General features: G+C 29.4%; 1 protein-coding gene across 5 annotated transcripts in view; it reads right to left on the bottom strand.

Annotated features, from left to right (window-relative positions):
- The window catches only part of mask (multiple ankyrin repeats single KH domain), a 233,708-nt gene that overhangs the window by 81,389 nt on the left and 137,498 nt on the right, over positions 1-14,821 (bottom strand). For all 5 annotated transcript variants that reach the window (XM_075363965.1, XM_075363982.1, XM_075363999.1 and 2 more), the window contains 3 exons: positions 12,055-12,218; positions 10,217-10,418; positions 5,094-5,248 (listed from right to left, as the gene is read on the bottom strand). In XM_075363965.1, coding sequence (XP_075220080.1) covers positions 5,094-5,248; positions 10,217-10,418; positions 12,055-12,218 — 521 coding nt within the window. The remainder of the gene's footprint in view (positions 1-5,093; positions 5,249-10,216; positions 10,419-12,054; positions 12,219-14,821) is intronic.

Here is a 14,821-nt window from a genome sequence, read left to right as displayed (position 1 = left end):
AAGTCACAGATATCTGAACACTGGTCCAAAAACCCTGTGGTATCGTGCAATTATTGCCCTAATATTTTGAGTAAGGACAAATTTTTATTGATTATGGCTAATCTTCACATTAACAGTACTTTTGTACCTAAAGGTGAGCCAGGCCATGATCCTTTACACAAACTGCATTCACTACTTGATGTCTTAAAGAAAAAATTTCCTAAAGTTTACCTTCCTGGAGAAAATATAACCATAGATGAAGAGATGTAAAATTGCGTGGTAGGCTGTACTTCAACCAGTGCATGCCCAAAAAGCCCAGCACATATGGCATCAAACTGTTTATGTTATCAGTCTACTAGAGGTTATATTTGGAATTTTAATGTGTACAGTGGACAAAATAATACCATAGTTTATTTGAATAAATATGTACTTTGCTCTTTGGCAAATAATGGACGCACTTTATACACAGATAGATTTTACACTAGCCCAGAATTAACTTCAGAGCTAGAAAAGCTAAAAACTGGTTTAGTGTGCACAGTCATTTGACTGGTTTGATGCAGCTCTCCAAGATTCCCTATCTAGTGCTAGTCGTTTCATTTCAGTGTACCCCCTACAATCAATATCCCTAACAATTTGTTTTACATACTCCAAACATTGCCTGCCTGCACAATTTTTTCCTTCAACCTGTCCCTCCAATATTAAAGCGACTATTTCAGTATGCCTTAATATGTGGCCTATAAGACTGTCTCTTCTTTTAACTATATTTTTCCAAATACTTCTTTCTTCACCAATTTGCTGCAACACCTCTTCATTTGTCACTTTATCCACCCATCTGATTTTTAACATTCTCCTATAGCACCACATTTCAAAAGCTTCTAATCTTTTCTTCTCAGATGCTCCGATCGTCCAAGTTCCATTTCCATATACAGCTATGCTCCAAACATATACTTTCAAAAATGTTTTCCTGAAGTTTAAATTCATTTTTGATGTAAACAAATTATATTTCTGACTGAAGGCTTGTTCTGCCTGTGCTATTCAGTATTTTATATCACTCCTGCTTCGTCCATTTTTAGTAATTCTACTTCCCAAATAACAAAATTCTTCTACCTCTATAATCTTTTCTCTTCCTATTTTTATATTCAGTGGTCCTTCTTCATTATTTCTACTTCATTTCATTACTTTCGTTCTGTTCTTGTTTATTTTCATGCCGTAGTTGCATCCATCTGTAGAATTCTATCCACATAGGACTCAATCCATGCCGTTCATTGTTCCTTCTAAATCCTTTTTACTCTCAGCTAGAAATACTATATCATCAGCAAATCATATCATCTTTTATCTTTTCACCTTGTACTGTTACTCCGAATCTAAATTGTTCTTTAACATCATTAACTGCTAGTTCTATATAAAGATTAAAAAGTAACAGGGATAGGGAATATCCTTGTCAGACTCCCTTTCTTATTACAGCTTCTTTCTTATGTTCTTCAATTATTACTGTTGTTGTTGTGGTTCCTGTAAATGTTCACAATTGTTCTTCTATCTCTGTAATTGAACCCTAATTTTTTTAAAATGCTGAACATTTTATTCCAATCTACATTATCGAATGCCTTTTCTAGGTCTACAAATGCAGAGTATGTTGGTTTGTTTTTCTTTAACCCTCCTTCTACTATTAATCTGAGCGCTAAAATTGCTTCCCTTGTCCCTACACTTTTCCTGAAACTAAATTGGTCTTCTCCTAACACTTCTTCCACTCTCCTCTCAATTCTTCTATACAGAATTCTAGTTAAGATTTTTGATGCATGGCTAGTTAAGCTAATTGTTCTGTATTCTTCACATTTATCTGCTCCTGCTTTCTTTGGTATCATGACTATAACACTCTTTTTGACAGAACTTCCCCTTTTTCATAAATATTACACACAAGTTTGTATAATCTATCAATTGCTTCCTCGCCTGCACTGCAAAGTAATTCTACAGGTATTCCATCTACTTCAGGAGCCTTTCTGCCATTCAAATCTTTTAATGCTCTCTTAAATTCAGATCTCAGCACAGCAGAGGAATAAAAAACCGAAAAGGCATACCACTTACTGTGAAACAAAACACTAGGCTGTAGTGTAGACAATAAGTGTATCATAGGAAAGACAATATTCTTTCATTACGCTGGAAAGATAAGAGTGCCTGATGTGTTCCTGATTTCTACGAGACATAAGGCTGATATGCTTACATACAAAAACAGGTTTGGAAGAAAGGTAACCAAACCTGCTTGTGTAATTGGTTATAATAAAATCAAGTTTGGTGTCGATTTATCAGACCAAAGGATGTCATATTAGGCTTATGAGCATAGATCCATCATGTGGTGGCAGAAACTGGCCTTCCATATGATTGTAATGTCTGTAGTCAATTCTTGTATTTTGTATAACCATGCAACTAAGAAAAAACTTAGTACAAGCCCGTTCATAAAGAATTTGGGCTTGGAACTTGGTGTGTCTGAAAAAGAACCAAGTCAGCCAAGCATATCTGAAACTCAGCTGAGTAGACTTGCTACAGGAAAACACTTTTAAAAAAAAATTCCTGTACCTCCAGGAAAAAAAGATGTCAAAGAATGTGCAAAGTCTGATCTAAAAAGGGAACAAAATTATGTGGGAAGGCAACCAGAAAAGACACATCATATCATTGCTGTGAATATAAAATGATCTATAATTTTATTTTTGTTTTCCAAACTACGTTTGTATATTTTAGTGATAATATAGTTTTAAAACAAAGAAGTAAACATTAGTATCTCTTGACAGTGAAAGTGTAAAGAAAGCATGCCTAAAAATTATTTTTTCAAAATAAAAACATGTTTCGGAAAATACATTATCTTTTTTTTCCATGGTATTACAACTGCATACTATATATACCATCTAAAAACTAGAGGTTGTAAGGATTCCAGTCATGTAACTATCAATTATATATCTTTTTTAGATTTAATTTGGCAAAATTTCAAATATTGACCAAAAACGGCCAGCATTCTATAAACGTACTCCTTTTTATGCCCTAGCAGTCAAGTGTTAAGGCCATGATATTCTGACATGTTGGTGGCCCACAACAGTGACAATAATGCTGAACATTAAAAAACTAAATCTTGAAGACATAATCTTTACATATGGCATTATCTAAACAACATAGAATGCCTAGTAGAATCGTATCTGCAAAGAAGATAAAAGTACCCTGTACAAAACTTTCATGTAAAATAATAATAGAATAGCCCCAAAATGCAATAAAAATAAATTACTAATATTTTATTAAATTCACGTTTTTTTAATCAGTTTTAGCTTGGTTGGACAGCTTCCATTGAGGTAACTAGGCCTGTTTTCATGTAGTAGCAGTAATAAAAATAATAATTTTTATTCATCACTAATTACATAATTCATTGGAGTATGCTAGACCATTAGAAACTTAATTTATCATTCCTTCAGCAATTTCTTGATGACTTAATCTTCTATTAAAATTGAACAACTTTGTGACATCAGATTTTTTTTTATTGCTCATCTCTCAACAAAAAGACTTTACTTACAGAGATTCAGTGATTAATCATAACTAATTTTCAGCTTCTTCCACTTTTACACTGCTCACCGATACACTCAGTCTTCAATTCTACTATACCCTTCAACCAGTAAGATATCACTTTGGAAACATTGTACTGTTAAAAAATGGTGCAAATTTCCCTGCTCATGGTTGTACAAGCCTAAGGACTAAAGTAATTATCAGATAAAGCCAGGCCTCATAATCCCCCCTTCTACCTGTAACTGCTCATTCCTGAATAGTAAACCAGCCAAACGCCTTTTATTAATATCTCACTGTTGGAGTATTTAAAGTAATTCTTTACAAAAATTTTATGCAAATTCATTGTAGTTACATTATTAGGCACTGCAAACACACTAATCATAACAATAAACTACTTCCTCACTCGCCTGTCACATCTAAAGTGCATGACATTATTTCAATATGATTATATCTAAACTAATATCATGTGCAGGAATACCAACATCACAGAAGTTTATCATCCAGACATTTTAACCTAAAAAATTAAAATCTCAAATTTTGTTCACCAAACTACTCATTCACAATACATTTCTCGTAAAATACTATGTGGAAATTTAAAATTATGTAATAAAATATATTATCTTACCATTTAACAAGTACAAGATTAATTTAGAAATACTGGAAAAGCTGTTAATAACAACGATAATAAAATTAATTCATATTAAAATTATTAGAAAAAAACTGTGTATCAAAATTTAAACAAAATGATTGTTGCAAATTTAAAGAAAAAATTCATTTAAACAAGTATAACATCAAGAAAATTTTACTCATGTGAACAACACAGGTATTTTACAGTCTCAATCCCAAGAGAAAAAAATCTGACTATAGTCTGATGAAAAAGAAATCAGATACAATTTTTTTTTTTACAATAGACAATTTCTGTATTAAAAAAACTATTCTCTGAATAATTTTATTTAATTTAAATTACTGCAAAATGGGTTAATCTTATAGAACATAATACTGCACATTTTTCTTCCATTAAAATCTTGACATTGAAACAGATATAAAAACATATAGAAAGACATTTTTAACCGATTAATTTCTACGTACATATTGCAGATGAATACTTAATATATTTTATTTTGTAATAAAGAATCAAGCTGGGCAAAGAATAGAAAGGAGCCTTTCGATCTGTGAATTTTCTTACACTTACATTTTTATTTAGTTACTTATTAATAAATGTATAAATACGGAAATATAATAAGAAAAATACAAAACAGAAATCCATTATGAGATTGGCTGGGTCTTCGTTTTTCATCCTGACTTGGATATGATTCCAATCAGGCACAGCATTTTTACATGTGCAAATTTCTATACTATTCTCTATCTAGTATCATAGCATCCATAGTAGCAATTGGTTTTAAAAATATCAAACTTATTCACCTAGTCCTGCTCGCAAAAAGGGTAGAGAAAGTAAAAATATTATAAGTAATACAGAACAGGACTCAAACAAACACAAACAATATTATATTTGGGTTACTTTTTTAAACATAGATCTGTGTAATAGCAAAGATCTGTTTGTACTTTATAGTTACCTTTGCTCTATGCTCCACATTAGCCTTGCGATCTAATAACAAACTGACTACTTCATGCCGACCCTGGAAACAAGCTAATGTTAATGCTGTATTCCTATTTGTTTCAATTTGAGCATTGATATCACTTCCCATATCCAGCAGAAGTTTCACAGCAGCTAAAAACAACCAAAACAATTAAAGTGTATATGTGTGTGTGTGTGTATTAAATCTCTTGCCATACAAAATAAAATTTACCATTAAATATACCTACAAAAGTAATAACTGAAATGATAATAAATTTCACCAAAATCAATTCAATTAATTTCAAAAGAATCAACTACAGCAGTTACATCTTTAGATAAAGTGGGTTTCATGAATTAAAGCCATAAGCAAGTTAATAAGCATAACAAGAGATTTATGTACTTTTTCTTTCTAAAAAAAAAAAAAAAAAAAAAAAAATATATATATATATATATATGGGTCTATTAATTTACTTTTGATAAAATTTTTCACTTTTAATATGAGATTTATTTTGTACATTCATCACGTAAACTTAAAGCTTGTGCATGATAATATGGAAATGAGATTTATGAAATATGGAAATGAGATGTAGCGTATGAAAAATTTCACGTCCGACTGGTATTCGAATCCAGAACACCTTTCGAGAGGATGCTACCACACTATCAAAGAGATTGGTGGACACAAGTATTTAAATTTCTTTTTATACTTTCAACATCTGCAAGCAATTTTTAAAAAAATTATTTTTTCTTCTCTTAACACATTTTTTCTCTTATTTGCAAAATATTACATCTAGGGTCTTTACAATTCAACCTTTGCAACATTTTATCAATTAAACAAAAAAATTATTCAGACCAACTGGATAGTTTCTTACATAACTGAATGGAATGATACAATTTAATCACAAATGTCATTTCACAAAACAATTAATTTCAAAATGAAATTTCTCAAAAATCTTTAAAACATTTTTTATAAAAATTTCACAATGTTCATTATAACAAAAAATATTAAATTTATTCCCTTTATTTAGCAATGTAAAATTTAAAAGTTTTCTACTGCAAAATTACTGGCAGAAATCACTTTTTTATGGCTACTAATCGTTTTCTTTTATTTAGAAAATATGATTACAAGTAGGTTATTATCTTTCATTTAAATTTTACGTATAACAACAAATTATGTATTAACAAATTTAAATTACATATCAACAAATTAAATTATCAGGTAAAGAATATGATAGATTATCACATCGGGTTCCAAAAGCCTTCTTTTTTATTTTTCTTAACTATCATTCCTGGTTAAGCAATTTAATTTCCTGGGAAATGAAATCAGTTCACCTGTTAGGTGACCAAGGATATGCAGAACAGCAACTAATAAACCCCAATTTTTATGGGCTAGATAACCAAAACATATTCAGAATTATCAGATGCTAGAAACGTGAATGTAAATGATAATTAAGTAAAAATCTGTTAACCCACACTTTTGAATAATCCAAACCAATCCTGTAAAATCTCTAAATAATTTGAAGGATAAAAGTAACAAATAAAATATTAAAAAAATAATTAAAAATACAAGTAATAAAATTTAATTATTAAAAACCAGTGCCGTCCTCAAATATCATGATGTATCATTTATCAGAGAAATAAACTTTGTTTTTGATAATCTACTCAATAAATATTCCTCCATTGTGTTTATACCCAAATTAATCTACAGCAAAAATAATAAATTAAATGTTTTATTCTAAATATTATTTTAGTAGGTAAATAGAGAAACCAATGAGGTTCAACTCTAGGAACTTTTAATGGAAAATAATAATTGGGTTTTTAAACATAAGGTTATTCAAGTTTTACTGATATCAATTAAATACACTTTTCATTAAATGGAGATTATCAGGTTTTGTACATTGTCTTCTCCTTTATAAATTGAAAAATAATAATTAATTTCATTCAAAAATGATAATTTTTAATTTGATCAAAAAACCTCATTCTTAAAAACCCAACAAGTAAAAAAATTGAATAACAAAATTCTGAATTATGGATTTAAATTGTACATGCCTAAATTTTCAGAAAATATTTTTCCACCTATTCAGATAAATAGTCTACTCAAATATTATAACCAATTTTTACACGACTGCCCAAAAAGGAGTGTAATGTATTTAGGGTGTATGTTTGTACGTAAATATAACAGTTCAATGGTTGAACAGATTTAGATGAATGACTGCGTTGGAATCGGAATCCTTATATTACCGAGAGTGTCATCGGCTGTACATATAAGTAGTAGTGGAGATTTGCCAGTTGAAGCACATACTTTAATGAATTGAATTTAATGAACTGTGAGCTTCTATCGCTGCATGAGCTGGGTTTCAACCGAATGATTTGAATGAAGTAAATGAATAATGTTACAAAAATAATAGAATTAATATAATAAATAAAATAATAATTAATAAAAGAATATTAAATTTAAAAAAAAACTTTTGTTTAATAATATGTGCTTCTTGTGGGGGACTGCATGGAGATTAAATTGTGAGGTGATGCGAGCACCTCATGTGAGGCTAGACCAATCATCACCATTAATTGGTAAAAAACACGGTGGCCTTGGAGGGCTGTTTTGGGAGGTGCAATGGGGTGCTCTTATAACTCTGCAAACAATTGTCCAATTTCTAAAATTCAAACAGGATAATTGTTCATAGGTAAAAGGCTAACTTTTGCAAGCATCATATACACTAAATGTTGTTATATCTTAGCAACTAATCTTCCATTTTCAAAATTCAAACGGGGTATTACACAAAATCATGAAGGAACCAAATCAAAACAAACCAGAACAAAAAGAGCAATGTTTGTCAGCAAATTTTTTATCGGCAGTCCTGTTTTTTAATATTTATCTCATATATATATTTGCTGTCCTTGATATCTTGGCTTCCATTGCTATTTATTAGCAATGAGACTAGCCATGAGAACAGTAATATTCAGCTACTCTTTATACTGATGCTCAATGTTTTGCAAGTTTCTAAGCATCCAATGCATTCAAGAAATCCTCTTTTATGATTCTATAACAATGAAAATGTTTGAACAATCCACAATTTTCAACGCTTTCCCTGTCACACAGGATACGTACTATCTCCTTTGTAAACATCCTCTTCTCTTACATCATTTTCTTCTTTGTACTGATCAAAATCAAGAATATTTTCTTTGCTTGTGTTTTTAATGACAGCAATAAAAAAATAAAATAATACAGTAGCAAATTCATTCCAAATTTTAGTAAAATTATTGATTTCTATTTAAAAAATGTTGCGCATATTTCCATTTTCTTCACATTTACTGAAACTGGCATTCTTAAAACAGAGAGAGAGTTTGGATGCATTTAACATTCTAACTCTGTGCTAGCAAAATAATACTGTTGATATCCAATTACAATGATATACTGAATTTACCTTTAATTGCTTGTTCAAGGCACTTTGAATTTCATTATGTTTGTACATTATTTTTAATACAAACTAGAATTTAGGATATAAAATCACGTGTGAAGCTTATAAAAATTTAATTAAGTATCAATACTTCGATAAGCAGAAGTTTGCAGAAAAAATACATTTTTATTAATTTTAATTAAATGAGAAAATTCAATTTAACACATGATACAGTAAGAAAAATAAACAAGGACAAATAATTTTTTGAATAAACAATACTTTCAATTTACACATTCAAATAATTAAGGTTTCAATGTTAGCACCTTACACTATTTAAAAATTTCAAGAAAATACCATGCTTAGATTACACTGATAATACAAACGGAATTTTTTAATGTTTCTCTAAGTGTGATACAATTTCTTGGAATTGCTTTTTTGCATACATTACAATTTTTGCATTCATTACAATAAATTTTTGTAAATTTTTTAAAGTAAATTCAACCTTGCAGTCTTGATCCTAACAGTTGAACATGATTTTTTTGATAAATTTGAATCCCTAAAAAAATCATTAATTTACCTTGTGATATAAGATATGGCTTATTGGAAGCTAATTTAAAATCAAAATCATTGTTCATCTTCTTCAGTACTGCCTTATTCTTCATCACTGCTTTCGAAACATACATTTACAGGAGGCTTAGGAACTGGAATAATTTCACTGTGAGGTACAGGCCTGATTGCAGATTGCAATGAAGGATATTTTACAGTATGTTTAGATTTTTTAGAAATTCCAGACACACTTGTTAAACAAAAGTAACAATTGGTTACATGATCCTTTGGTTCATGTCAAGCCATAGGTAAACCAAATGGCAAAGCCTTCCATGTACCTTTCAGCCATTCTCTTAAATATACAGAACAATTAGTGCATACTATATGAGGAGCCCTTATCCTGATCAACAATTTTACACTGAAAGTACAAATGATATGCTTTTTTTATTAAAAGTATATTTTTCTATTTGATTTTTGTGTAAACTTACCACATACATAACAAAAGGCATCCATAATATTACACAATTTTAAGGCATTATGACACTGCACTGTTAAGAAACTTAAGACAGCAATAAGACTGAACAAAATTAATTCATTCCTAAATCCAGTGCTTAATACACACAACACAGCTGTGTTTTCAGGTACATGTTTTGACCTGCACAGACATGATTACTCTTGTTCATGACGGCTCACTCTTCAGTATTAGATATGATGTCATAATATGTGTCTATGATATGATTTAATTCTTTGTCTGGTATTGTTTATTTATAGCTTACAAATTATATTAACAAAATTAAATATTAAAAAATGAGCTAACAAGATACAATATAGGAGCTTGAAATGCTAATTACACATTGAAAAATGAAAAAATCCTTTAATAAAAATTAAACAATTTTTCAAAAATAGTGGGCGATAGAAAGATTCTGAGTTCATATTCGTTTTCAGCATAAAAAAACAGTTTAAGATCATCTATCGCATTGGAAAACAAAAATTATATTTATCAGTGTTATTTTCATAAGATTTTAAATACATCCACAATTCATGGCATTATAAAATCACTCTTTTTTCTGATACATAAAAGAAATCCTGATCTTAAGACAAAGTGGTGCCTTGATAAAGGAAAAAAGACAAATTAGTAAAATATATAAAAGCATTAATTAGTTTTTTCTATTTATTTTACCTGTGTGTCCATTCATGGCAGCTAGCATAAGGGGTGAAATTCCTAATTTTGAGCCAGTTCGGGAATTGATCTCTGCTCCATGAGTTAATAGTAACTTAATAATATTAACATAACCACCAGAAGCAGCAAGGCTAAGTGGAGTGTAATCAGACACATTGCGATGTTCTTTATTTGCTCCTCGATTAAGTAATAACTCTACCACCTGTGAAATGATTAAAATAAATATCACTGATAAAGAAGTTTAACACTTATCACATAAGCATGGGTGCATACATGCATGCATGCGCACATACTCACTCACACACACGCATGCACACATGTGCGCAAACACAAACACACCAACTAAATGTCCAAAGCCTTATCCAATACTAATATTACTTCTACTATAAAACTGAGTCAACTTTTTATGAGCAAAATTAAATAGCACTGCATTTCAATTAAGTTATTTAGTTGGATAATAGCAGCTACCACTGCAAAGACACTGTCTTTGCAGTGGTAGCTGCAGTGGTTGGCTTTGCAGTGGTGATAAAAACAATTGTCTTTATCAACGCACTTCAATGCAATTGATACACTGCTAATTGCTTCTTCAAATAGTTAAGATTTGGAAACACATCAGTATACATTTTCATCTGAATACTCACATAATTGAATTAGAATTTTTGGCCCCCCCAAAAAATAAAAACAGCCTATGTAGACAACCTAACCATCTAAAATCATTTTTGAAAACCCAACCATTTATCTATTTAATATAAAACAAAACCAGGACTTATAAAAAAGAAAATTGAGAAATGTTCTTGAAATTAGAAAAAGTGATTTCCAAATTGCAATAATATTCAAAAGTTTAATTCTCGATATTATGACAGTACTAGTGACTATTAATAAAAAAAATTATAAAAAATCCAATTCCAAACTACAGGAAAGCAACTTAAAACTGCTAGATTTGTTCCTTGATCTTAACTCCACCATTACTTTTATTTGACTTAATTTTTTTCTATATGCCAGAAAAAAAGTAGAAACAGGAAAATTTTTTTTTTTAAATCTGAAGTCATTCAATGATACTTTTAGGATTTAGGTGAGGCATCAATCAGCTAATGCCATCATGTGTTTTAAGGATGTTCACGCAATAAAAGATCATAAACATGTAATGTAATTTTGTTTTTTTTTTATAAAACAGGATTATCAATATTACAGTAAATAAAAGATAAAGAAAAAAAAAATTAAATTTGAAAAAAGAATTATTAGTTAAAAATTTCACAATATTTTAAAACAAATAAATAACTATAACTAAAAATGCAATAAATAACAGAGTTTATGAAAAAGCATACAAATTAGTACAAATTTACAATTACAGCATAATTGTTTTATATATATTTTAATTTATCATATGAATGTCCTCCATGTGATCTGGGATAACAGGTTCAGAACACTTTTTGCAGATGATGCATTTGCGCATTTTTGACTAAGACATATCAGGACTTGTTTTATGGTCATCTTTTGAAGCCAATTATTGAATCCATCATATCTTATTTCCAAGAGCATTTTGGACCATGCAGTTTTCTTCCTCTTCTTCTTCATTATTGGTTCATCAGCATCTAGTGAAGGCCAATCCATCCACTCTTTAGGTTATTTAGGTTATGGCAGTTGAAAGTTAACATCTAACTTTGGTTGTCCTACACATTAAAATGTTTAAAGTACATTGTTGGAATAAAATAACTGCGATGATGTTTTGGGCTTTATTAGCAAGCCAAACTTTGTGTTAGGATTCTTGTTATTTTCAAACAATCTAAACCATTTTCAAGTAAGAAACACTATGATACAATATCTACTTATAGTTTTACCTCATAACGACCTCCTGAACAAGCTAGAGAAAGAGGAGTGTCCTTAGTTCGTTCTGATTGTGCTTCCATGTCAGCTGAATGGTTCATTAGAATTTCCACAACTTTCTCATGACCTGCAGTAGCTGCGAGAATAAGTGGTGTAAATCCTTTTTTATCTCTATGCTCTAAAAAATAAGGAAAAAATTATCATTTTAACACACTCATAATAAAATTACACTTATTCTAACGAATCCTAAAAAATATTGTCCTTAAGTTGCATAATTCTGATATCAGTCCACGATTCAAGTTGTGTTCCACTATTATCAGTCTCAAAAAGTTGAAGCAGTTCTTTGACAGTAGAAATCACCCATGATGAGGTCCTTGATGAACCCCACAATGAGTTCTTGTAAATAAAGTTTCAAGCTCAATAAAAGCAAAGCCAGCACCAGGCAGCTTGTAGACCGAGTTAACTGAAAAGATTGGTCGGTCAGTAGGTAGTGAGTTTATCAATATCATCAATCAGCAAAGCTGATCATTATATTAAGCTCTGGTCTTGCTAAAATGACATTCCTATCAATTATAAACTCATATTATTGAAATAAAACATCATTAACTATTTATATTTTTACTACACAAGTGAATAACTTGTATACCACATAAAAATTAAATATTTGGACAAAACTTAAAATATTATCATACGTTTAATATTTTAAACATATGATAATTTTAGGATACATAAACATAACATAACATATTTTTAAGATTTTAAAAATCCTAAAAATTCATTAACACAATTTTAATATGGCATCTCTTTTAAAAGTCATTTTTATTAATATTTTCAATCCGCATAAATAGTGGTAGACTCATTGTTTATTGTGATCAAAATGGGACACTAGATTTATGATGACAATAACCAAAAGACTGCATAATATAATATTATAAAATAATATTTCTTTTAAGTTTGCATCACAAATTCAGTTTTAAGATTACATCTAAAAAAATTCTAAAAATGTAATAAGTAATAGTGGTATTATATAAATATGTATCATAAAGATAAGTTAGCTAACCAAAACTGTATTTACTCATACAGATTAACTCACCAAATACAATAAGTATTTTATTCCCATTGTAATATTAACACTTATGTGAATAAGTGTTAATATTACATAAATAAGTGTGAATTAAATAAAAAATATTAAAATAAATTTTTATTGGACATGTTAAGTTTATATTTAAAACATATTTTTAACTTATTAAAATGTTTGATATGTAATTGTTTACACAGGTAATTATACTGCAACTAAATAAACTTTTTTTTTCTTTTAAATTCATCCACAACTGAGACTGCCTGCTGTTTTATACTAGCTCACTAATAAACCTCTTACAATGTTCACGAAAGTCTTCAGCTTTCTGTTAGATGTACAGTAAAAGATTTAGTAAAGCACACTACTTTGTTATTACTGGTATGATTTTTTTCACAAATATCACCATAATATTCACCCATTTTTCCTTGAAGCCTCCATTGTTGAGGCATTCACACATTCATAGACATTTACACATTCATCTATCAGCATTCAGCCTTCATCTTTTGTCATGTCCAGAGGCTGCATATTTTCTTCCAAGCATTTTTCTATAATTTTATACTTTTTCATTTTATACTGGGGGCAAAATATCAGAAGCTGACAGGGATTCCAATTAACAGAATAATTTTATACATTTATAAATATCTGATCAATCTTTGGAAAAGTAATAACATTAACCAACTGATAAAAAATTATTTTTACAATAAACTGATAACCAATGTACTCAATTAAAATGATATGATTCCAAAAGAAAAATTATTCTAATACTGTGTTAAACAAGCCTGACAACTGGCACTTAACTTTTACTTTCACATATTTTCAAAAGCTATTCTATTCACTAAGAGTTGCAAATTTGTCAATGTAATTCACTTTATTTTCTAACTGGAATGCTCTTCTACCACATTAAAGAAAAATCTCTATGGACAAAATAAATAAAATTTTCCTCCAATGAAAAAAAACATTATCACTACTTTACCAACTTAGCTTTAGTATTGTACAACATTCAAATGAGATTTTATGATTTCAAAATATGATCTTATTTTGTATGAAATTATTTTTGCTCTCCGAGTAAGACATAGGTCCTCCTCATATACTGAATTATACGGATAAATTAACATTGTTAAATACCTTCTTAGGGTACTGCTAGTACATTGATCTATATTTGTATTATAATACAAACATCCCCGTCTTACGAAATATAGCACACAACTACCATCATACATAGAGATAAGAAAAATGAGATTGATATTCACTCAAAATACACACTTTCAGATGAAAGTAAGAAATTTGGCTCACTGACTCTAGTTAGAAAATAGGATATAGTGGGTGAGATGTAAAATGTACATGTTAGATGGTGAATCCTTCATCTAATACATTGTTTAAAATAAATAATAGACAAAATTTTTGAAAATCATTAACAGTTTTGGTGTAATTAACAAAAGAAATGAAGATTTTTTAACAAAATTTTTAGGTGCTTGAATTTAGATACTTCCATTCCTGGAAATATCACTACTCGCACATTAAATTTAATTATGAATTGTATTTCACACAAAATGCAAAATATGAAATTGGTTAGTCTTGCTATTAAAATCTTTTAATTTAAGAGATTTTGAACATCCAACATACTGATAAATTAAAAAAGGATTTAAGAAGATGGTTGATATAATATATTATGTGTCTGTGACTGAACTGAAAATGGTGTACAT

The sequence above is a fragment of the Lycorma delicatula genome, chromosome 1, assembly GCF_047948215.1.
Source record: "Lycorma delicatula isolate Av1 chromosome 1, ASM4794821v1, whole genome shotgun sequence".
NCBI lineage: Eukaryota > Metazoa > Arthropoda > Insecta > Hemiptera > Fulgoridae > Lycorma > Lycorma delicatula.
This window is presented reverse-complemented; position numbering and strand designations above follow the sequence as displayed.